This window comes from Cryptotermes secundus, unplaced genomic scaffold, assembly GCF_002891405.2.
Source record: "Cryptotermes secundus unplaced genomic scaffold, Csec_1.0 scaffold414, whole genome shotgun sequence".
Classification (NCBI taxonomy): Eukaryota; Metazoa; Arthropoda; class Insecta; order Blattodea; family Kalotermitidae; genus Cryptotermes; species Cryptotermes secundus.
In genome coordinates, this window is record NW_019743151.1 from 372,506 (window position 1) to 399,308 (window position 26,803).

General features: G+C 43.3%; 1 protein-coding gene across 6 annotated transcripts in view; it reads right to left on the minus strand.

The window, feature by feature from the left end:
• Positions 1–26,803, minus strand: part of LOC111873860 (hepatocyte nuclear factor 4-gamma) — a 156,697-nt gene that overhangs the window by 80,636 nt on the left and 49,258 nt on the right. Inside the window, exon 1 of one of the 6 annotated variants that reach the window (XM_033755237.1) lies at positions 7,765–7,889. The exons of the other annotated variants lie outside the window; for them this stretch is intronic. Within the exon in view, the coding sequence (XP_033611128.1) occupies positions 7,765–7,801 (37 nt within the window). The 5' untranslated portion in view covers positions 7,802–7,889. Of the gene's footprint in view, positions 1–7,764; positions 7,890–26,803 lie in introns of those variants that run through there. 6 annotated transcript variants of the gene reach the window in all.

Genomic DNA, 26,803 nt, shown 5'->3' on the forward strand with positions numbered 1-26,803 from the left:
AAAACACAAAAAAAAACGCCACTAATTATGTCATACAGAACAAGAAGTTTATAATGAGTTGTGAACTCGTGGCCTATTTCAAGAAACTTGAAACTTGTCAAGGTTGGAGCTGGACAACTATCAAATGCGAATCAGAAATCTGATCGCTGTGCTAGCCCGCTAAGGACATGCTTAAGACTGGAAAGGCGAAAGTGCTGAACACGAGACCCTTAGTTACAACTTCCAGCAGTTCAAATGAAAATGTACAATAACTGCTCGGAAGAATAACGTGCAGAAGTGTGGCTGTCATTGGCCACTGATAGCTTCCGGTTCCATATATCACAATGCAGGGTAAACAACTTTAGATCTGTTTGAACGAGATGTAGTTTGGTAATAAGTAAACATAATTTCCTGTGATTGCGTACTCATTAATCCATTCCGCTGGAAACATGGTCGGGGTAATTTCTGAGCTGTTACTGACTGAACGGAACGCTCACAGAGCTTCGAAAAGGATATTACAATCTCAAATATCAACTGCACGCCGGAAGTTACAATAAATGAATAAATAAAAAAAACTCCGTGGCCTGTAGTCCGCAAGCGAACTAAAGCGACTGAGCGAAACACAAATGAAGAACTACCATAACGAAAATTTCTAACTGATAGAATTGCAAGACTGTGAAGTGGATTGCGTATGTAAGATTTGAGGCTTTCACGGTGGTGACTATGAAGAAAGCAGTTTTCTGGGATTTGGCACCGTGGATATGTGGNGATTACGTATCTTTGTATCGTCATTTTATTTAACAACTCCTTCACAAGTGCAGAAGGTACAAAACATGCAGTGGGCAGGCTTAACTAATGCCGATTTCAGGAGATAAAGTAGAACTGTCCTGTGTTTAGACCTAAGCTTCACAGTATACAGCGAAATTGAGAAGTGGTAGGAAATCTCCAAGCATTTTCACCTCGGAACGGCACTCTCGCGAATAGCGACCCCGCTAGCCGTTGCACCTATCGTTCGGCCTGCAGCCAGTCGCGTTACTGCTAAGCTGCTTCTCTGGCAGGTTCCGCAAGCAAGTTGTTAGGTACGATCGCAACATCGCCCTCGCCGGGCCAGATACCGGAATCAACACGACTGCAGTGCATTTAATTGGACGATGTAGGAACCGAATGCAGAAGAAAAGTGACAAGCCCCAGGCTACGGTGGCTGGAATACGCAGAACAGTGTTTCTCAAACTGTGGTCCGTAGTATTATACAGTCCGTATAAGGCATGCAATAACTAAAACAATTTAAGTTTATAAATTGTGAGGAATTGTTGCTTAAAATTGGTGGCTCTAAGAATGTGATGCGTGGAAACTGCTATAATTTTTCTCTTTGCGGCTATGGGGAATGTTCCGATAGCCGCGTGGTCCCCGTGTGGCTCGGCCGCAGTTTCGGAAATCTTTCAGAATGAGTTGCAAGAGGCGGACTGATTTCAAGCAGAGCACTGTCTTCTGCGATATGACGCCGTGTAGTCTGTTGAAAGTCAACAGATGATTAGGAGGGACATGTCGCCTCCATCTTTAGGGCCGAAGATTCAAGTAGCGCAGGGCAAGGTCCAGGGGCGACCTCTTTTGAACACGATAATGAATCATAAAATCATGGCAACTTCGTGGTCAGTTTCTCGAGTAGTCTCTTCCAAGGAGTGAGTCATTCTCAGGGAAGACTTTGATTAATGTGGTCTGAGAACAAAATTCTGAGGAGAATGCTTTCACTCAAGAGGGATGAATAACAGGAGAACACAACAAATTTCATAAACAAGTACTTTATAATTTTCAGTGAATGCATCCTGTTGTGTAGCATATATTATTTCTTACAGAAAACCGTCACAACACAACAACCACGTAATACTTACACGTATTAGTGACTGCTTTGTTGTGGCGGTTTTCAGTAAGAAATAAGTACTTTATAATTTACATTCTATATACAGTATAATGATACGCCGATCATTCATTCAAGGAAAAGGAGGTTGTGATTGTCGAGACATGCAGCACGCATGAAGAAACAAGTAGGTGTTGCATATAAAATGCTGTCTGGAATACCTGTTTGTGGCAAGTGATCGCTTCAAACACAGGTGAGGTAAAAGATCAAAAGGTAAAGTTATCCTTGTCTGCGATTAACTAAGTACTATGCCATGAAGTCATATGGGGAAGTGGAGGTATAGCTCCACCATTCTTGACCTTAGCGTTAGATGGAGGTGAGTGGTCAGCTTCATGCACCGACCGCTTTAGCCTCGGGGAAAGAGCCCCCAGCTACCCATTGAATAGGAGGCTGAGTGAGCCCCAGAGCCAATCTCGACGCTGTGGAGAAGAGAAATATCTTGCCCCTACCAAGAACTGAACCCCGGCCCTCTGGCCCGTAGCCCGTCGCTATACGACTGAGCTACAAGTTAGGAAATAAACTTATAATTCAGCTAAGTGAAACTGGGTTTGAAGGTGTGGCCTGAAGCGAACTTACTAAGGATAATATACAGAGGGGACTTTTTCGATGACTTAAGATTTCTGGGTTCCATAAAATAAAGGAATTTCTTAATCAAGAAAATAACAACCAACTGCTAAAAGAATGCCCCGTGCTGTAGCATTAGCTCGATAGTCAGTCTGTTATTTACGTGCGACTGTGTTAGAAGATGCCGATCATAGTGGCCGCGCGGTCTGAGGCATGAACTCTCTTCGCTCGCTCGAACTCTGGGAACGTGGGCTCGAATCCCACTGAAGGCATGGATGTCTGTGCACGTTCATTCTGTGTTTGTGTTGTTCTGTGTGTAGGCAAAGGCCTTGCGACGGGCTGATCCCCCTTCCAGAGAATCCTACTGACTGTGTATATAGGATGAAGGAATTGAAAAATTGGCCAAGGTCCAACAAAGGGCCGTAGAGCCATAATAATAATAAAGAATATTAGAATGTACATAGTAGATCGATGTAGAACATAATTGGTCCCTGTAAGATTTGAGGCTTTCACAGCGGTGACTATGAAGGAAGCAGTCTTCTGGGATTTGGTACCGTGTATATGTGGTGTTAACCGACGTTTAGGAGGAATGTATCGCCTCCATCTTCAGGGTAGAAGGAAAAATATAAGAAATCCGCAAGCGAAGAGACCGTGAGAACCGGTAATTACGTTCCTCCTAAACGTCGGTTAACACCACATATACACGGTGCCAAATCCCAGAAGACTGCTTTCTTCATAATTGGTCCCTCTTGGTTATCGGCATATCCTGTGGCCTTGATGGCCACATGTTTTGATAACAAATCTATTGCTGGAATGTTAATCACACTACAGACACTGTACTGTATAATAAAAGTAATTTGTCCTTGTGCTTCGTTAAAAAGTCTTCATATTTAAATAGAAGTTTCAGACCTTACTGAGATTTATATTTTATAATACATAAATAGAATTCCCCTTTGGAAAATCTGTTACTTACGAGAAAACTAGCACTAAGTTAAAAAAGTCAGCGTAATGCAAAGTGCGTACTGGACTGACACAAATCAAAATTAAATTCTCCCTGCAACCCCTGGTATAGACTCATTACCATATCTATCCGAAATCCGTCAAGTAATTTCGGAGATGTAGATGCAGACATACAAGGCAGATCTATCCGTCTTGCTTTCATTCTGTACACTCAAGCAAAGAACGCTTAATAGTCAACTTTGAATACGGAAATAGCAAATTTACCGATGACTGCTTCGACGTGAGCAGAAGACAGCTATACAAATTGTCACGTGTATCCTGGTAACGCGACAGGAAATAGCGGGTTCTGAACCTGATAACCCGATATGTTGAATAATTTCACACATTGTAACTACAATTCGTTATTACACTTTCAAGATTGCTGTATCTATGGCCCACAACTGTAACACTCGCAAGGTTAACACATCAACTGCTGAACTGCCTTCAGCGACGTCTTCCTTACGAATCCTCTCGAACAGTCTTCACTGCTTCTTATACGGGCTCGGCAAGGACCATATAGAAAATACGGCCTCTATTGTTGACGAAACTTGTTTCCTGCTTGTTGCCTAGCAATGGAAAGCCCTTTTCCTATTGTTGGCCAAGAATTTTCCTTCGCGGGAACGTGTTTACCTAGCTGTTCCCTAGCAACGGATGTATATGTCTTGGTAAGTCTGAAGTTCGGAAATAAGCGTCTGTGGTGTGCGTCATACCTCCAGCGGTCAGCCATATCTGCATGGCGGTTTTGAAAATAGAACCAAGTCCATTTCTAATGATGACGTAACGATATTCGTCATTATCCGGCGATGGCACCCTCGAAGATGCTTTAAGCACAGCCTCAAGTCATAAGGCTAGTGAGTAACAGGTACTATATGACAGTTTCGTGATGTACAGTAGGACGTCACATTGCGTCATGTATCAAGCGACTGGAGTACAAAGTCAAATGTGAGCAAGAGGATGCGGCTTCCGGACGAAAGTTATCGCTCAGTTTCAGATCCCAGTCTTTATACGATGGATTTGTGTTTGGTTGGTGGGCTGTGTTACCACGCTCTATTCACGTATTCCATCGAACATACCGTCATAAAATTCCGCTCCTATTATCGACCACAAAGATTCATTGCCGCTTTCACAAAAATCCAGCATTCGACCTTATCCTGAGCCAGTTAAATCTAGTCTACATCTTCACATCATATTCATCTTTAAGATATACTCGTCCATCTCTCTCTCTCTCTCTCCCTTTCTCTTTGGTTTGGCCGTCTAGTAACATCTTTTGAAGGACCCAACTGGTAAAGTTCCTAATTATAGCTCCCTGTTACTTTCTCTCTTGTACATCCAAAAACTTCCCTCAGCTCTTTGTTTCCAAATGGCCTTCGCGTAAGTTACCAAGTTTTACACCCACGTAAATAACAGGTATAACTGCAGTATTGTATATTTTAATCGTCAGGTTTATACATGCTCGACAGGAAAATAAAAAGTACGGGACAGAACAATCAGCAGAACACCACACCAGTGTCCTGTTACTGCGTCCCATCTGTAAGCAACTCTACCCACTTATCCACCATATCCTCATGACTTCCTGTACTACCTTCTTTTTGTATGGTGGCACATCAGGTCAATGCGATGAAGGCCTCTCGTCGTCCTGCTTTCGGAATCCTGTCTACAGACATTTGGTAGGATGCTACACAAGACAACATAAAGACAGAGAAAACGTGGAAATACACTTATGCCCTGAGCGGAGTTCAAGCCCACGATATCTGCGTGCGAAGAACAGAAGACAGTACATGCCTTGGACGCCGTAGCAATGTTCCTAAGTTGCCTTGTACCGCCACTGAATCCAAATCATACTCTTCTGATTCAAGGAACCTAAGTTTCGAACCTCGTAACCATATTCCATCTCCTTGGTCGTGTCAAATGTGTCACTCTTTGTGACACTTGGGAACTTGCTGCATTTTACTGTGAGGCATTGTTCCTGCTGCATGTCCTCAGGGGAGGATGCACCTGAAGGTGGCGGTGGTTAGCACACTTCCTCGTATCCCGGAAGTTCTGGGCTCAATTCTCAGTCGCGAGTCTCGCTGTTCCGCTAACATTTGTTGTCGTTCCTCTCGGCTCGCGACGTCCTGCCATTATAGAGTGGACTTAACCAGCCCAAGAAGCTGTCGTGGCCTACTTCAAATTTGTATAGCGCTGAAAACCATGTAAAACGTCAGTCGCGACAACTGGAGAACCGATCTTGTTTCGAACCTGGTATCTCCAGATTAATAGGCGCGCTATCACTTCAGCTAATTTGTTCCAACGAAACGTCTGAGTGTGACTGGGCTGGGTGACTGGGTAACTTCACAGTTCTCCGTAGTCTCTTGTGACAGTATCCGGCCGACACCTGATTCCTCTTTCATCCTTCATTTCACTGCTCAGACTCATCCAGCCATTTCTCGTTGGACTTTCGTAGCTTATGAATCTGACAGAGCGACGTTAAACGAAGCAGCTAAGCGTGGGGCTGTTTGTATGTTGGATTTCAAAATGAGAAGATAACGCTTGGAACGGGTTTCTCTGCCACTCACTTAATTTCGAGTAAGATGATAAATATTTGAGTTGGTGCACTCTCGTTAAGTAACGTACGAAAGCAACAGTGTTTCGTACACTGGAAATGTATGCCTAATAATTATAATGATCTATCATCATTTATTGCAGTGCCTTTAAATTACGATACCAGAAGCAGGTAAATTTTAACATAGTTTCAGGTACTTATGTGCTCTCGCAAGGAAATATGAACCAGCAGATGTACAGAGTATCTTATTCACTTCCCTAAGCTCACTAGTTCGAACCCGTGCTAAACATTACTCCGAGTTTATGACTAACCACAATTCTTATTCTGCAATGTAATTTAGTATTTACATTATTTTGATAAGTCCAAAATATTTCCATTATATGGTAAATCGCACATAAGCATGTGATATGAAACACTTGCAGCATATGTCTGAAACACTTTTCGGTATAGTGAATATGATGAGAAACAGAAAGGAACAGTTTTGTATTGTAATATTGTTACTAGCTTTGCTGTATGCAATAAGAGCAGAACTATCCCTTGAGATATGCAAAATCCCAAAGAAAGCCTCTGGAAAATATGTATGCTCCAAATTGGGCTAGGCTGTGTTCCAGTTCATCGTCATTCTAAGGAGAAGTGTAACTATCATAAGACATACAGCAAATTATCGGGACGGGGGATTTCAGCTGTGCAAATAAACACGTAACGTACCGAATTTTCTGAAATGATACTGGATAATATTAATTTCTTTTTGCTTTCTTTGATTTTCAAAGAATCTTAAACAAAGGACTAATAATAAAAGTTCGATATATCTATCAATGCTATATCGAAATATATGCATTTAGTATGACTAGAACTGACCGGGTTGACAGATCACAACACCTGATTCGTCGACGTTTCATCCTGACTGCAGTTTTCGTATTTGTTGTCAGCCCCTTCCGGAGAATGCCATGAAGAGGTCATAAAACTGGCCATGGCGTCTGCTTTCCATGTCCTTTTCAATTCATCATTTACAATTATCGTATCATCACTCGAGAGTACATACATGGATCAATTTAGATAAAAAAACTTCATTAAATAAATCAGTAATGAATATTATGTAAATTTATAATAATATCTTCGTTCTACTTCAGAGGTTCTAGCCGTGCCTGTGTCCTGTGCCTCACACTGTACAGTACAAACACATCTAGATATTATTGGCAGCCTCAACTCATTTATTTACGTCATAGTAAGAACGAACACACTCACGCTCTGTTTAGACTGGGGAAACATCTTAATTATTAAACTGATCATTCGTAATTGCAATAATTAGCAGGGCACAAGCTATTTCGTTTCTAAAAAGAAACCAGGAAATCGTAACAAAATCACTAGTAACACTCTAATATCCTCAACTGTACTCTTTATATACAAAGCCAACTAGAGTTTGTAAAGCTGTGTAAATTAATTGGTAGGTCGCTGCCGGTCGGCGAACTACAGGGTGAAAACCACTAACTTGTGTGCTGCGTTTTGATATGAATTACCAGACTAAAACAGAGCTATGCTGGGATTGGAAACAAGAACTGCTGATTTTGATTCCTCCTTAATATTTCCGTTCCTAAATCTGTTACAGAGTTTTGCGTTTTCTTTTCAATTTTCGGAGCATCACTACAGATAATGTCCGAGATAATGATTAACGTTATATCGAAATGTGAATGTAATAGTAGTATGAACAAAGTGGAGAAATCGAGGGCCGACAATAAATTTCAATGAATATTGTATTAGCACTCACCGAACAGCTGCATAAATGTCTCCTCCATTAGTTTCATTTTTGCCTCCCCGGTGGAACAGAGAGCCTGGCCGAGCGGTGGAGATGGCAGCGCAGGTTACGTGGCGATACCGTGCCTACTGAATGGTTCGGCCTGTGCGAACTCAGGCGCTGCTGTGGTGGGTGGCATCTGCAGGGGGCGGGGAAACCCATGTCCTCGTGCAGCGAAACAGAACGTGTGCAGTGCGAGCGATCGCACTTCTGGACAATTTGAAATACTGCGATATAAAACGATATGGAAGAAAGCAGTCTTCTGGGATGTGGCGCCGTGTAGATATTGTGTTAACCGACGTTTCGGAGGAACGTATCGCCTCCATCTTCAGGATAGAAGACAAGAAGAAATCCACGAGCGAACCAGCGTGAGCAGGCGCAAACCTCAATCTTACGTAAAACAATATTAATAAAGCCTCACTCTATGCGCAAGGTTCTAAATAATGCGAATCCGCCCCCCCCCAACCCCCATCGGCAAGAATCACATTACATGTTGTTCCTATGAGAGAGTTTGTCTTGAATTATGCGAGGTCTTCAGGAACGCAGCCTCGCACAAAATGCGACTGCACTGTGCTCCAAAATGTGGTAGAGCAGCCCCTCGCCAATTGGATTTGTCCATTTTAGCCAGCTTTGCAAACCACGGCATGTGACTCTGTGTATCCGGGATTGACCGCCGTGCCAAGCTTTCGGTAACTTTCACAACAGCTGTAATGGCACCCGAAACCAGTACCCAGGCTTCCAGATTACATCTGACATATCAGAAGTGTGTTCGCAAATGTTCGGAGCCATCCATCCGCACACATGAAACAGATCGAATTCTGCGAGTATCTTACTAAATATCTATTTAACAGGAACAAACAATGTAGAGAAAAATAAATGCATATCTTGTGTCCGATACACCTTCTCTGAAAGTCTTTTTTCGAGATGATTAAACAAAAAATGGTCATGGGTACATTTTATAACTTGCATTTTCAAGAATCAGCCATGATCTTCGCAACAAAGTCGCAGTTAAGAAGAAAAGAACAAGGAAAGGCTCTATAGAAGTTAGACGACAGATAAAACCCTCATTGTGCTTCGCACACAATACCAAATTTCGTAGAAACACGTGAAGTAGTCTCTTCACATTCCTTTTATGTAGTTCATTTGACAAACGCATACAAAATTCCTGACAGTTAAGTTATGATTAACCAGACTACACTGTGTCATATCCCAGAAGACAGCAAACTACTATCAACTTTGGAAATATAAGCATAAGGTTAAGAATCTCGTGCATCTGCCCTTTTCTGTTGAACTGTCTCGAAATCCGTAAGACTTGCGGGAGAAACAAAATCTGTTGGATGCAAACTGGCTATTCCATTTTCTGTACAGCGTCTGTTCAGCTGATTGCGAAAAGTATTTAGAAAGTTACGTTCGAGATGAGCCCAAAAGTCAAGTAGAATTTCATGTAATGTCTGTTCTTGTTGTCCGACTTTAACAAAATTTGGATATATCTGCCGACTTTGGTAAGACCCTCAGTATGAATTTGATTTGTTTCATTTTTGGTCCGTCACACTAACAGTTACAATTATAAAAGACAAGTCCGTCCAGTGTGACTATTATAAAGTGAGAAAACTGAAATAGTCACACTGGACGGACTTGTCTTTTATAATTGCCTCAGTATTAAGTTTCAAGAGAATGCTTTCGGCCTTTCTCAACTTCTTACACGCGGACAGACAGACACGAAGAAGCTAACATAACGCGTCAAGAAGGAATTTGGTGAATCGACTAAGTAAAATAATTTCTGGTGAAGTAAGTGAGAAAGTAATTAATTAAGTAACGGCTACAGCAGCACGATCAATTACTTTTAATTAAATGTGCATATATGCATGTACTGCGATGAAGTCAGGCGGAAGAAATTTGCGTGTAGTTATCATGGAATACGAGAGACTTTCGTGATGGTCCCGTTTGTTCGGAACTTCATTGTTAATTCTTGAATACGTCTTTGTTTATTTAAATCGAAAACCGAGAGCGTTTTGGGGAAAAAATCTTTGACATAAATTTATCTTCGCTTTTATCCGCAACTTTTAATCTAAACCTTTTCCATTCCAATAAATATTTAAGGAGCTACGGTCGAGGTGCACACAGAAACACATTTACAATTTATGTAACGCGTCCGAAATTTTGCATGAATTGAACAAAACTGGAATATGTCAACAAATGTTAGTGATACTCCCAGTATCAAGTTTTGTGGAAATCCGTTCAAGTATTCTCTAGTTCTTGCATGCAGACACGCAGACATACGGACAGCCTTGGCGAAGATAATACGCGCATTTTTTTCCCCAGTTTTTTCTTTGCGAACGCACCAAGAAGTAAGATTCATGCTTAATATGAGTTACTGCTTATCATATGTTAGAAGTGGAAAATAGATTAATTGCTTTGTAAACGTTGTTTTTCTCAGCCAGTCTACGACATATTGTCATAGAGTTACAATGCAAGGTATCAATAAGTTACTGACAACAATTTTTATCATTATTTTCTTGCCTGGCTCAACGAGATATGATTACTTATATCCTGAGTGGTGTTATCCAATGTCATCAATCACTTCGACATAACCTATATTCGAGTTCAAGGAATCTGCAAACACTTTTACAGCAACATTTCCCCCACGCTATGCTCTTATATGTCGAAACTGTTCCTGGTTATTGGTCGATAAAGAGTGGTGACGGAGAGAGAAATTATTGTCCTTTCCGCGAATCGAACCCCGGTCGTCCAGTCCATAGCCAACATCTTTACTCACTGCTCTGCTCTGAAGCTATTTATAATATGCGGTCCTAAAAATTAAGTGCGTCAAATTACAACGACTCTTCCGTTACCAAGGGATCAAAATATTTCGCCCGATCGCCATCTTGAAATATTTGTACATCTCGCAAAGAAAACATGCCATGCAGCATACAAACTTCGATTCCCACATAATTAATTTCACTAATGTACTACAGACCTATGATCTCAAGGCAGTCATGGTTCTAGCGTCAATGACACAAAAAATTCTTATTCTCCATAGTTATCACCACGTTAAACAGAGTTCAAGAAATGCTGGTATCTGGAATACGATTACTGTGGTGTCCATAAGCGAGTCCTGAGGCTTTCCACCAAAAAATGGCGTGAACGTACTTAATTTATTTGTACTTACACTGCCAAACGCATGTAGCTCGTTAGCGAAGCCAAAGAGAGGCTGATAGTCGCTCACAGAGACAGCAAATTCCCCGGCTTTTATGTATATTCGTGCCGCAACGGCTCACAACTCGGACCTACTTTGGTCCCGATGAGTCCAGTCCACAGCCTCATGCCTGTGCCTAGGTCTCCCAAGTGGCCGCCAGGTTTTCCGATTAAAATTTTATGCTTACACACAGTATAGACTTTAATGCAATATTACAGAATTCTTGATCGAATCAACACTTATTCTACAATTGTAAGTAAATTCAACGACATGTTTCGGCCACTCAGACCCAGTTTGCACGCATTTCACAGCATCTCCCAGTAGTCCGTTAATAATCAGAGAAGGCAAATGTGGATAGACTGAGGGTGCTTGAGAACAGGGCGTTGAGGAGAATATTCGGACCGAAGAGGAATGAAGTGACAGGAGGTTGGAGAGAACTGCATAATGAGGAGCTTCATAACTTGTACTCTTCTCCAAGTATAATTAGAATGATCAAGTCAAGGAGGATAAGGTGGACAGGGCATGTAGTATGAATGGGGAGAAGAGGAATGTATGTAGGATATTGGTGGGAAAGCCAGAAGGAAGAAGACCAATGGGGAGACCAAGACGTAGGTTGGTAGACAATATTAAAATGACTCTTTGAGAGAGAGGATGAGGTGGTATGGTTTCGGTTGATCTGGCTCATGATAGGGACCAATGGAGGGCTCTTGTGAACACGGTAATGAACCTTCGGGTTCCACAAAATGCTGGGAAGTTCTTGAGTAGTTGCACAATTGGCAGTTCCTCAAGAAGGGCTCAGCTGCATGAGTGAGTGAGTTCACTATTCAATGTTTATACAGCCATGGTTCGGTCTTCGGTGCCTTGTTTATAAAACAGAGGGTGAACCACTTGAACGTGAATTTTACATTAAAGCAGAAGAACATTCTACATGGTACTGGAAGTTCCAGAGGACTCGATATGGATAGAGACTTTGAATATAACATGATATCTCTCCATAAAAATTAAACTTCTAACCGCATTATGTATCTCTTTTCATGGATGTCTGTGTGTGCGTTTATTCTGTGTTTGTGTTGTCTTGTTTCTAGGTAGCGGCCTTGAGACGGGCTGATTCCCTGTCCAACGAGTCCTACCGTCTACGTAAAAAAGATTACGAAACTGAAGAAGAGGTCAGGGCCCAAGAAATGGTTGTAGAGCCATTGATGAATGTAAGAACGGTCATTGTCTAGTCTGAGATACTGCCTCCAAATTTGCCTGAAGAGACCGAGGGAAACCATGAAAAAATCTCAAACAGGATCAGAGCCGAGATTCAACTCGGGACCGCCCGATTACGAAACATAAGTGCTGGCCACTCGACCAGGACGTTCGGTGCAATTTCTTGTTCTAAGCTGTTTACAAATTACTATTTTCTATGGCAATTAATAAGGGAATAGTTTCAGGATAAAGGGAACCTTAACTTGAACCAGGCCAAAGTATACGAATTTGAAACTCTGAAACTAGCTCAGAGGGTCGCAGTTAGAGGAAGGTGCTCACGTTTATGTTGCTGGTGCTGCCGGATTTCTCGCGACACTGTGCACTCACCTGAAACCAAAGAGAATCTTTTATTAGGGTACGTTCATGTATCAGAAAGCTACAAATGTATTTTCATTGCCGATTTTGTGAGCCGGGATAGCGCAGTCGGTATATCGGCTGGCAACAGGCAGGACGGCCGAGGGGTCGGAGTTCGAATTCCGGTAAAGGCAATATATTTCTCCTCTCCACGTCGTCCAAAGGTATTCTGGGGCCCACCCAGCCTCCTATCCAATGGGTACCGGAGACTCTTTCCCCGGGGGCAAAGCGACAGTCTTGAAGCTGCCCACTCACCTCCAGCTAGTACCGAGGTCAAGAATACATGGATCTATACACCCACTCTCTCATTCATCTTCAGGTTATAGTGCTTAATTAGGTAAGCACAGGGACAGCTTTTTTACTGATATTGTCCTATTTGTTTAACAAGGACGAAATGTGAGAACGAATTCATACAGAATTTTGGAATAGACCACTTCGGAGTACAAGACGTAGCTTATTTGGTAATGCATAATTTTTATTAGTTACTATAGGATTCTGACGATGGTGTATAACACACTGATATATTGGGATTTTGGACTTTATCCATCGTCCTGGTTTTTAAGATAACTAATAAAAACACGACGTTTCGGAAACTGGATCTGTTTCCGTCCTCAGGACGATGGATAAAGTCCAAAATCCCAATATATCAGCATAATTTTTATTTGTTGATTTAACATAGGCGGTATGCTAAGAAACGATGCTCTTATCTTCTCTAGTAGCATCACGCTAATTCACACTCCACATCTCACGTACCTAGCTATTAGCAAGGTCTGTCTGTCAGAATGGATCAAGTTTCCCTCTTAACCAAAATTCATTTGTGTTCTTGTGCTCGCTGCCAAACCTTGAACACCCGAACTCTCCTTACTCCGTTATGAGCGAGCGGACATGCACATCCTTCAAGAGGTACGTTTGCTAATGGCATCGCGTCTTTTGGAGTTGACGTCGCAGTTTTCTTGTCAGTCAGAACTTAACGGCCAGCGTACAGCATGCGGATTGTAGCAGAACGCAGGGACAGCCATTGCTAACAGCTGCCGGCGACTCCCATCTTCTTCACGCTCATTAGTATGCGATTGTACGAGACTGCAGACCAACAGTGAAGAGAGAGCAGATACAGTGTGACGGGCAAACATCCATGTGGCTAAACAAATTCGCTTTCTGAATCTGGCTTTAAAAAATAAAACAACAGATACACAGATTAAATTCTAAAATAAAATGGCGGTCAGGAGATGCATGTATGGGAGCCGTAGGACTGTTGAGGTCCAAGATCTGTGGTTTTCACAGCGATGAAGTTTTAGATTACGGTGTTCTGGCTTCTTGCACTGTGTAGTCCTTTGGGTTGCTACCGTCGTTCCGGAGGAATCTGCTGCCTTATCTTATCCTGAAGGTGGAAGCATGTTTCCACGAAACATCAGGAATTTTCCACAGGACTTCATGTTTTCCTAATCCAGAAGGTTACAATGTGAAAGGGAGGAAAATATATTGTAACGTGTTTTGCCACTGAAGACTCCGTTCAGATTGTCAATTGGTTTATTCAACAACCTACAAATCGTAACTACAATTAATTATAACACAGCTGCGGGTTTACCCAATTTATAAACCCTGCACAATATCTATTCACTCTCTCTTCAGTAGTCTTCACATATTTATAACTCGGGAGCTATACAAGTCTCTCCCAATATAACTGTACTACAGCACACAATAAGTCTTCACTTGCTGACTTCTCAGGTATCGCGCACTATCACAGATTATCACATAAAATCTTCCAACCACGCGTTCGGGTCTTCTTCCCGCGACTGCTACTATATTTAAACTGACTCCTTAGTCAAAGTCAAAGTCACATTGCGACTGACGGTCAGTCAGTGTGTCTGTCTTGGTGTCGAGTCCCGACTGGGGGTCGTGATCAGATTCTTTTTTCTTTATATGAAAGTTACTGTCCTGTTCATTTGGGGCGCCCTCTTTGACGAGAGGTCGGGTCTGTCATTTGTCAGTCGTAGTCTTAGGCAGTGTAGTTCTCTTATTAACCCTCAGCCAGACAACGGTAAAATGCCTCGCTTCCTTGTTGCCTAGTCGCCGTGTTTGCGGGTGTTGCTGGCAACGCTATCGAGAGTTGTTTATTGCTGCATAGCAACCGCGGCATCCCTTGTTACGTCACCGCGGCAATGGTTGCCTAACACAGTTGCTCTTCCGTTACGTCACCACGGGAGAGGGAGTGTTTACCGAGCGTTGCGTACTGATAGGAGTGGGTGTATGTGACGTCACTCGCGAGACCGCAGAGTTCACGTGACCCCTACTTCCCGTTGCGCCATCCCCGTCACACTGCTCCCTTCTAAAGGTTGTTCGTCCCGAACAGCCTAACGGTACATCCCCGTTCCTTTTTCTTTCCGTTGTCCTTTTTTTTTCAATCGCCACATCCGCTACCTTCTTATGGTTGCTCGTCTCGAGCAGCCCCATAATAAAGCGCGAGCCGGTCCAGGTGTACTACCAACATTCTCGATCTAGGGTTCTCCTGGATTCTGTATACCACGTCATTTATCCGGGTTACTACTTTGTAAGGACCTTCCCACGAGGACTGAAGTTTAGGTGATTTCATTTCCTGCAGGCTGTCCGATAAAGCCAAACTCTGTAGCCCTCGTGGTAACCTGCGGAGTTGGCCAGTTTATCGTACCGAGTTTTCATCCGGTCACTGGCGAGTTTCAGGTGTTGCCGGGCATAATTGTGTATGTCGTGTAGGTGATCCACCAAGTCTGCTGCATAATCGGTTGCGGGTAGTTCCTTGTCTTGGGGTACCCCAGAAAGCAGGTCGCAGGGCAGTCGTAGTTCTCGTCTGAACGCTAGGCTAGTAGGGGTCAAGCCCGTAGTGTCTAAGTCGATGCCCTGTAAGGTAGGAGAAACAGGGGTAACCTCTCATCCCAGTCTCTCTGGTGGGTTGCGACGACCTTCCGCAAGTGCTCCTCGATGGTTTTAATGTAGCGCTCCACCATGCCGTCCAACTGTGGGTGCAGGGGCGTGATGCGCGTCTTGCTCACTCCCAGGCGTTGCAAAACTTCTTGCAGCAGATGAGACTCAAAATTACGGCCTTGGTCACTGTACAACTCCCGAGGTATGCCGAAACGGCAGAAGTTGGCCACCATTACTTCCGCTTATTGTCGACGCTTCCTGATTTGGAATGGCGTACACTTCGGGCCACTTGGTGAAGTGGTCCATAGCGATCAGTAGATATCGGTTTCCTTGGTCGCTTCGTGGGAAGGGCCCTGCGATATCAATGGCTATTCTCTCGAAGGGAGCCCCGATATTATATTGGTGCATTTGCCCACGATTCCTGGTCCGCGGTCCCCGACTGGCTGCACATGTGTCGCACTGTCGACACCATTTCTCAATATCGGCTCTTGCTTGGAGGCAGTAGAATCTGCCGAACCTAATTCAAGGTTCTGTTAACACCCAAGTGACCTCCTGACGGCCTACCGTGCAGTTCGCTCAGAACGTCTTTCACCCTGCCCCGAGGAATAATTATCTGGGCTACTTGACATCTTCTGTTGGCGGATTCCCAGTTGCGCTCTAGTATGCCGTTTCTCACAGCGAGCAATTTCCATTGGGCCCAGTAGCTTTTGTACGTGGGACTCCGATCCGCGATATCTTGCCATTCCGGTCGTTGTCCGGTTTGTATTTCCTGTAGAATAGGCCCTATGTCTGGGTCTTTTAGCTGTTCCTCTCTTAGGGTAGCCGGGTCTCAGCCGGCTGCAGGTAGGGTTCCAATAGCGCGTATTTACTTTACATCTGCCCGTGTCTCAACTTTATGGCAGTGAGCACATTACGCTTGGCAGGGTCGTCTAGAAAGGGGGTCTGTGTCCACGATGAAATTCTCTCCTGGTTGCGGGTATGCAAGAATTGGGGCGGCACACAGGGTTGTCTTGAGCGTTTGGAAGGCGGCTTCAACCTCTGTGGTCCACTGAAAGGATTGCTTCTGCTCAGTGAGTCCGGTTAGTGGTTTAGCAATGTTCGCTCTAAATGATGTGCTGTGTACATATAGTTTTCGAACAAAGTTCATAAAGTGGCACTAAAATGGTGGGTCTTGTCGGTCCGCATGTTTCGTTTCTGAATTGTCACGAAATTTGGTACCAGGGCTCTATATTGGAAATTTTCGAACGAACGCAATTTTTGTTCATTTCATTCTTCAACAGGGCTACAGGACTGGGCCAAACTTTTCCTCTACACAAATATTCAGTAGAACTAACGTTTTCTTTCTCAAACGAATAGCACACAAATACGGGGTGTGCCATTCAAACCTCCCATGTGTTATAAGATCTTAGAACAGAAAGTATGAATGGTAGGAAAATGAAGCTACAGGAATACAAGAACTCAATAAATTTTATTTGACACAATAATAAGCCTCTGCATGTGCACCATTAGTAGCACGAACAAAATCCAATCTGTATTCGATTTCTTGCCACGTTCTTTCCAACATGTCCATTGGTACAATAGCAATCGTTTCGCGAATGCGGCCTCGTAAATCTGGGAGGTCATTCACTGGAGTCATGGACACACGGTCCTTCACGTAACCCGAGAGGAAAAAATCGAGCGGAGTGAGGTCCGGTGAACGTGGTGGCCACGTGCGGATTTTGTGTTCCCCAGATCAGTACGTTATGCCGATTGACAAACCCTGACAGATGAAATGTGGCCTCGTCTGAAAACAAGATGTTTCCAAAAAGTTGGGGGCTCTTGTCGATACGATCCAGCATTTCGATAGCAAATTCCTATCAACAGGGCTTGTCGTCTGGCTTAAATTGTTGAACAATTTGCACCTTGTAAGGATGTAAACGAAGCCGCTTATGCAGCACTCCATGCACTTTTGTTGACGGCACGTAGAATTGTATTGATGCTTGGCGAATTGATTTCCTCGTGCTTCTCTGAAACCCCGACCGAATGTCAGAAACACTTCGACGAGCTCCCCCAGATTGTTTTAGAACACCTGAAGTATATATATATATATATATGTACACGTGTATATACACCTAAGTTACAAGTTATTTTCAAAATGTATGCAATAATAATCTGTAACATGTTTACAATTGCATGTAAACAGAATTGTTATGTACAGAACTATAAGGTTTATTTTACACTCTATCCATCGTCTATCCATGGTCCAAGTGATTGAGACTAGCTCTTTCTAACGGGCCCAACTGGGTAGGTCTATCTTGCCCCATCCACCTGAGGACGGAGACAGATCCAGTCTCCGAAACGTTGTGCCTTTTTGTCTTATATATACCAGACGATGGATAGAGTCCAAAATAAACGTTACAGTTCTGTACAGCATACATCATCGCCAGAATCCTTTCAAGTCTAAAATTCTTATGCTTCTATTATTCGATCCTATAACTACATACCCACAAGCCCGGAGCACTGACCCACTGGTTTTATGAGTTGTATGTGGAACACCCTATTTTAAAAGTAATAGCTCCACTTGGTGCAATTGTTTTTACTCGAGGTATAGCACGCTCAAAAATAGACATATTCTTGACATTTTCAGTGTTTCTCTGTGTTCTCGGCAATACAGAATGTGTGTTTCAAGGAATGGCTAATACTAAATTTGTAAAGCATACGAGTAGACAAGTGTTCAGAAGCGTAGAATGACAACTGCAGGAAAAGTACGTAGGTCGTACCGAAAGTCATGAGTAACTTTTCTTGCATGCAACCTGGGAACAGCAGACGAAAGAGAGTACGGTGATAGGTGGAACCATCAGCTGCGAAGGTGATGGGCACAGTCTTCTGGGATGCAGAGGGGTTTATTCCGACCGAATTCCTGGAACATGTGCAACCATCAATGCTGCTCGTTATGTCCAGACGCTGCACAAGCTCCGTCATGCATTGCGCGATAAACGTCCAGGACGAAACATCATCATCCTGCATGACAACGCTCGCCCCCACGCCGCTCGCCTCAAATTGGAAGCAATTGCAAAGATGGGGTGGGAAGTTCTTCCACACCCCTCCTATAGCCCTGATCTGGAACCCTCAGACTACCATCTTTTCGGATTTGTGAAGGATCAGCTGCGTGGATAACGTTTTGAGACAAGGGAGGCAATTCAGAAAGCAGTGCGTCAGTGTCTTCGAATGGCTGAAAAGGATTTTTACAGAATGGGAATTTTCAAACTCCCAGAACGCTGGGAGAAATGTGTACAAAGAAGTGGCGATTATGTGGAAAAATAAAGAAAGGTCTGTAGATTGAGGTGATGTATTTGGTTTGTCAATAATAAAGCATGTTACTTTACAAACAATTATTGCTCATGACTTTGAGTACAACCTTCGTAAATATCGCAAGAATAACACAAGTTTGGTTGCGAGTGCAGGTGCTGCATCCACGTACAAGTTGAGAGCTTCAGTTTATGTAGAGATGATGTCTTCAGTAAAGTGTACAAGGAAGCTGTAAATTTCCATTGCTTCAAGTAAGAACAAATCTTCCACCTCAGGTTGGCGATAAGATTAGAGAGAAATTTCAAAACCAGTTGGCCATGCGCTTAGTTCGGGGTCTATGTTTTATCTGGAAAGTCTCCAATATGTCGCTATGGAGCAGTGCTCTTGTCATGAGAGGAATCGTGCGCCAGTTTTAGCAATCTTACGCCATCGTCCATACTTTAAAATCCACACTTCGAGGCTCTTCGCTATTTATTTAACACCACATGTTTCGGCCTAACTGTCCATCATCAGGTGTTTAAGATTCTAGATGAAAACTGCTGCACTGTTGTAACGCTGTTGTGTTTTGCATTTTACAAATAATGTAAAATGCTTATGAACTATTTTAAGTTATTTTTTCTGACTATCATGCCATGGTCACTTTTGTTGTCCACATATGTTGTGGGTGTGGTGTATGTTTTGTTTGGTTTCTTTCCTTTATGCTACGTGTAGCTAATGGCCAGTTAGGCCGAAACATATAGCGTTAAACACATAATTAGAAGGACAAAGAGCCTTCGAAGGGCGAATTTTATTTTTAATATATGGACGAAGTTACCCAGGGACGGAGGAGTAAGAGTGCTTGAATGGGACCCCCAGTGCAACACAATACTGGACACGGCATGCTAATATTAAATCCGTAAGCTATCATTTGCACCGTGCAATATCTGACAGCATGCTGGTCCTTGGAACGGTGGCGGACAGCTGACAGGCCTAGAGGCACACTGGTTAAGATAGGCATCTGATACAGCAAGCAATTGTAAAACTAAAGCAAGGCGGCTCCGAAGAGATGCTGCAAAGGAAATTTTAAGGCCGGTAAAGGATTCCGTAACAAGAGGAGAAGAACAAGAAGAACATGATTTTGATTTATTGCTCAAGTACAGAGATGGTTTGTGTTTTTGCAAATCGGGAGTTTTACATTTTGGAGGAACTAGAGACACACACGGGTAGTCTGAGGGAGAACATGAAATTGTTTTGTTGGAAGAGAACGTAATTAATTATAAGTAAAAATATTGTGACTCAGATTTGCCTTTTGAAGCGTATGTCATATAATTTAACTTTCAAAACATGCGACATTTGTTAAACTTCTAGAACAATCCTTCTGTCTTCCTTCGTAAGAACTAATTCCAAGAATATCCTTTCAAACAGTGCCTCTTCTCGTTGATCTGACGGAACATATTGTGTTCGTGTGCCTCAACCGTGCGCTGCCACTGTTTCAATCCACACACGTTGCTACGTAGATTTCATAGGGTTCTGACGATGGTGTATAACACTTAGAATTACTGGGTTTCTGGGCTTTTTCCATCGTCCGGTATTCTAGAAACTAGAAAATACGACGTTTCGGAAACTATGTGTTTCCGTCCTCAGCCGAGGGGGGGGAAGACACGTACTCAGTTGGGTCTCTTAGAAAGGGATAACCGACTAGTTATTTCCCCCCCCCTTTCACCTGAGGACAGGAACATATCCAGTTTCCGAAACGTCGTGTTTTCTAGTTTCTAGAATACGGGCGACGTAAAAGTCCAAAATCCCCGTACATATGAAAAGTGCCGTAAATAATGGCGTCTTGTTCATCTCTGCATTCTTTATGTCATTTGCATGTGCTGCTGTTTCTTCGCAAAATTGTCACAGCTTTGAGATTTTAATATTATTCTGTATCTGGTACTATTCTTTTTCGGATGTTTTGGGTTTCTGTCACACTCGTCATTTATGCTGATTTGTAAAATGTTGTTAATCTCTTAAAATGTCCTGTGAATATAATGCTTATGACAAGCCGCAGTATAAACAACACTACACAGTATCGGTACGTCGGATGGTGCCACGCGACACTGCTGTCACCTCCAGAAGGTTGAGCTGCCTCCCGTGCACCGCTGGCGTAAGCGGGCGTCGAATCGACGGCTGCGTGCAAACACAGAAATTACAGCGGGGATAGCTCAGTCAATATAGCGACGGGCTACGGGATGGAGGGCCGAGGAACTAGGATTCGGTTCCCGGAAAATGTAAGAGATATTTCTCTTATTCACAGCATCCAATCGCCTATCCAGCAGGTACCGGAAGCCGCTTCCCGGGGGTAAATCAGCAAGGACGTGAATCTGACCACACACCTCCATTTAGTGCCGAGATCAAGAATGGTGGAGCTATACCTCCACTCCTCTGTACGTCTTCACGTCTTGGCGTTTAATTAAATAAGCTCAAGGAAGACTTTATATTGTCGCGTATCGGGCGTATATCGCGACAAATAACTTCACGCCGTATTTTATATAGCGAATTTTATTTCACATTCGCACTTACAATCACCCAAATTACAGATTTACGATTACTGCTATCTGCAGTATCACAATTAGTACATTCCAAATGCCAGAATACAACTGACTGGTTGCTGGCTAACTCGGAACTAACTCGGAGGTAGCTCGAGGACTCACTCGGAGGTAGCTCCAGGACTAACTCGTAGGTAGCTCCAGGACTGACTGTGAATAGCCTTCGCTGCTCTTTATGTAGCCTCGATCGGACAATTGCCGTCTGGTGCCGTGTTGCTAGCCACGCTGTCCGGAGTTGTTGACTGCTGCCTAGCAACCGCGATATCCCTCGGTGACGTCACCGCTGTTGATTCGCTTTGCATAGCTTCAAGGTTGCGGGGACTCGGGTACCTTCGGCTCCGCTCGGCTCACTTCGGCTCCGCTCGTGAAGTCACCGCGCGTTGCGCGTTGCATAGCTACCAGGATGCGGGGTGATTACTCGCCTATTACGCGAGCGCTACGTTACCGCTATGTGCAGCTGGGGAGGTAGGGGTCAACATGTCACACTATTTTACAAAGGCATTTTCAGATATAACTTGATGGATTTTATATTGTAAAAAGGGAAGGAATAGCAGATAGCTGCTTAGGTAAAGGCAAAGTTCTTCCTGTGCCTAACTAATTAAGCACGACTATATGAAGGTGTATGGGGGAGTGGATGTATAGATACACATTTTCTTGACCTCGACACTAGATAGAGGTGAGAGGTCAGCTTCACGTCCCGGCCGCTTTACCCCGGGGATAGGGCCCATGGTACCCACTGGATAGGAGGCTGAGTGGGCCCCAGAGCCGGTCTTGACTACGTGGAGAAGAGAAAATTCTTCGCCCTTACTAGGACTCGAACTCTGACCCCGCGCTCTTCCAGCCCGTAACCAGTCGGTATACCGACTTTGGCAAAAGACAGACCCGTCCTCTCGTCAGAGAGAGCGCCTCACATCAACAACCCTGCAAGTGTCTGACAGTAATAAAGATCTGGTCTTAAGCACCAGATGGGTGCTTTATTCCAAGACAGACTGGCCGACTGGCCGACGGTCGTATTATAGGATTGGTGCGTATTGGAACTAGGAGTAAGAAGAGTACAAGGAGTCAGCTTGTGAAGACTTCACATGCTCTGTAGTGCAGTGATGTCTGAAGTGTGACAGTTGGGGTTCATGTATTAAAATCCGTTGCCAGGAAACGGATAGGGAAAATTTTACACAGGAATATCCATTGTTTCGAGATGTTACCTAGCAACGACTAGTGTAAACAGATATAGAACACTTTATTTATGTGTTATAGTAACTTTGAAAGTGTTATAATTATTTGTAGTTACGACTAGTGAATGTCCAATAAACTGATTCACCGATGCAAACACGCGTCTATAGCCACTAATACAAGTTACAATTGATATTGAACAGAATAAAATGAAAACTATACGGATGACACAGATAAATCTTGGGGAGATGGGTTGTGCGAGGGGTTCAGGGACATACACAGGAGACTTCATATGAATGGTTTGAATCTTCGAGTTCTTCTAACGCAGCGTTAGTAGTTTCTGTGAACAAATTGAAAACAGCAATCCAGTAGGACACCAATGAATATTCATGTTTTTTTCTCAAGCATTCAATGCATAAGTAAGGTTATGTTCAGAAGGACACGTGACGGATTTTATTTGCTCTGCGTTCGAGGCTGTAGCTACCTGGCGAGATTTCGACAGTCTTTGTATCCAGTGTAATGGCTGACGTTGATGCAATGTTTGTAAATCCCTACCGATTGACCGTTGCCCGGGCTTACAAATGTCAACATGGCCACTAATATTTATCACTAAATTACTTCTCTAAAAGTACACAACTTCTGTACTAAGAAATGGACAAGCATGGAGCTGGACATTTTGTGCGTTGGTAAGGAAGAATGAACAATCCGTTTATTATACATAATTACCTGCGACTGAACAAAATCGCCACATAGGAATTATTAAACTTGCTCACTACTGCTATAACAACATTCGCTTTGGGACCCTACCGTTCTTAGAGGAAGTCGTGTCAGAGAACGTTTCTTCCAGTTATTTGCACGCATTAGCTGTAAATAGCATTTGGGGAGACACGAAATTGTATTTCAGTGAAATATGCTTGTTACAGAATCTTAGAACCAAGTATACTTTTACATTTGAGGCAAATATGGATTTAATTATACTTCTAGATACAAAATGCTGCACAGTGGCCTACTGCCAATGTAGACTGGGCCACGCTTGTGATTCAAGTCTCGAATCAGACATCCATTCTACGTATGTAGGCCTACGCTATGTTCTGTCGCTACACATATTTTCCCAGTTTTTTCTCCAGCCCCCTTTTTCCTTTCCTTTCCTTCTCTCTCCATCTCTCTTCCCTTCTTTCTCCAGTACATTCTGCACATATTTTGTCCTACATACTGCCGAAATGAGTTTTCCTTCTCTGCTAAATCAAGGAAGCACACTTCCGAACAGAACTTCATGAGCAGAAAACAACTCAGTAAAAACACTGTTTAGACCTTTGTTTTTCCTTTCTGTTTTAATTACTATTATTCTGTGGCACTCTGGTTATTTGTTTGTTACTATTGCTATTCTGTTTGTTGTTATTAACCTGTTTTTGCTTTCTTGAATGAAAAAGTTAGGTTTATGAAGTCGCCCTTCTGTGCGTGTGTGTGAGGTCTTCATTTCAATTCTTCATCCATTTACCGGATTTTCAAAGAAATGGTAGGAATGTTATGCCACTGGAGCCCATCAGGACGCCTACTTCTCAAACATGGCAGGCACGCGCAACTGAGTGCGAGCGACAGCAGCGACGTTTGGGATAGATTTTATTGAGGTACTTTTGTCTGTAGAATGTAATATAACAACATGAGCCGGGATAGCGCAGTCGGTATAGCGACTGGCTACGAACTGGACGACAGAGGGTTCGGAGTTCGAGTCCCGATGCGGGAAAGAATTTTTTTCTTCACGTCGTCCAGACCAGCTCTGCGGTCCACCCAACCTCCTATCCAATGGGTACCGGGGGTAAAGCGGCCGGGACGTGAAGCTGACCACTCACCTCCAGCTATTGTCAAGGTCAAGAAAATGTGGATCTATATATCCACTCCTCTATACGTTTTCATGGCGCAGTACTTAATTAGTTAGGCGCATTAATAAAAATATAACAACAGGGGAACTGTGCGGAACTTTATATTAGCTTCATGTCTGATGAAAATAACTAATCAATCACTGAAGCAAGGCTTAGGAAATGTCTATAGGGAGGTAATTCATTAATACTCGTATTTTTCTTCCCTTGGCACTACAGCCCCAGTGGGTCTAGGCCTACCTCCATGAACTTCTCCGTTCACTTCGGTTTTTCTAGATCTTACACATTCGGTAGGACTCCTTGGGCGGGTGATCAGCTCGTCGCAAGGCCTCTACCTGTACACAAACACAGAAAAACGCACACACACACACACAAACTAAACATCCATGCCCTGAGTGGGATTCGAACCCACGATCCCAGTTTCCAAGCGAGCGAAGACAGTACATGCCTTAGACCGCTCAGCTACCCTGACCGGCTAATACTCGTATACCTACACCAATTTTTTACCAAATATTTTACATAAATGATCAATTACAAACATATGGCGACGATGCGACACTATGAGGTTATTTCCAACAAATTTCTTACAGAGAATGTGTACATAAACACAAAAACAAAATGAAATAACAATAATACCAGGATAATAGATCCGCTAGTCTAGAAACCTGCGCAACAAGAAATTAGGCCTTGTAAGCTGTGGCTAAGTTAGCCGTCGTCACAACAGGATGCACACGGAGAAGAAAGTTTCTAAGCTATGCTCAAAATTTCTGGTTTTGTCACTCGCCCACACATTGCAACATTTAAGTAAATTAAGCATGAAGAATAACATGAACGTCAGACTGCTGTCTTCTGGGATGTGACGCCAAGTAACTGATGTTTCGGAGGCACGTACTGCCTACATCTTCAAGGCAATGAAATTCTACCAGATTACACGTCATAACCCAGAAGATGGTTATATCCATAGTCACCACAGTGAAAATGTCAGATATCAATATTTCTTCATGCGTGTACACACATACATACGACCTTCAGGCTGCATGAGTATACATTAGATCTACAATATCAGATGCCTTGGCGTGTCGTAAGTCATTGAACTACACAAATATCCCAGTCCGCCTCCACGTGGAAAAATATCGAGAAGCAGCAATCGACTTGATAACTGATGGAGATAAATCGGTACGCGCTTTCGATTATAAGCAATAGTGAGTGTAGGGACGGTCCTGGACTCGGCTGGCTCAAGACAGAATCGAATCGCGGGCTTCTCTGGGCACTATAACAAATATTCTTCCTTATACGTAAATGCGGGGAATTTCTCTTGGAGCTGAGCAACTTTGCACCAAGGCGAGCTCTGAAGTGCAGTGACAACTTAGGCTATTTAATGGCGTTCTTTCGGCTGCAGACGAACAAGACAGGCGATTAGGCAGGAATATGAAAGAGCTAGTAGTCATCTTACCTGATTTTGTCTTCTGTCTTTTGCAGTGAACAAGACTGCAATACGTGCGGCCAGCCTCCATATTGCAAAGGAAAACAGTTGAGAGAGTCGCTGAAAATTTCAGGATTTTTCATTATACACATTGAATGTCGGATATAAAAATATTACTCGCGGATTGCCCAATCCATTTGCCCCAGTTTCTATTGCTAGGTTTATTTGAATTGTCTTAGATTTCAAATAATGTGAAACAAGTTCACTAATATAAATAATTATAAAGTAACATTAATCACATAACATGTGGAATTATATTTTAAATATAAGAACGGGTTCTGTTAACATGAGCATGCGCGGTTTATTCCGTGAAGTGACTGGCCGGGGGCTGGACGACCGGGATTCAAAACTCCACAGAGAGAGATTTGTTCTTTCCCCTACCGCTTCCGTACCAGCTGTGAGCCTACACAGCCCCATATTCAGTGGTGCCCGTGGGCCATCGAGGCTGGAAGCTAACCACTCACCTCCATCCAATGTGGGGATTAAGAACACATAATTCCACCTCCACTTCGCCATACACATTCTGTGTGCTTAAGCACATTAACAACTTTGTCTTCTTTACTCCACTAACGCATAGCTTATTCTTAAGATGTTCACCCGATCCGACTGGGGCACGCGGTAGCGTAGTTGCTTGAGACACTATGCTACAAACCAGAAGGTCGCGAATTTGATTCCCGATGAGGTCAGGGGATTTTTCAATTTACCTAATCCTTCCAACCGAACTATGGCCCTGGGGTCGACTCAGCCTGTAATAGAAAAGAGTACCAGGAATCTTCCTGGGAGTAAAGACCGGTCGACACGTGAGGCTGGCAATCTCACCGCCGTTTATTAGCCTACTGTCTAGAAAAAGTGGGAGCCTCGACGTCTCACGAGCCTGCGGGCCTCCACGGCCTGTTACAGGGATACCTTTACCTTTTACCCCATC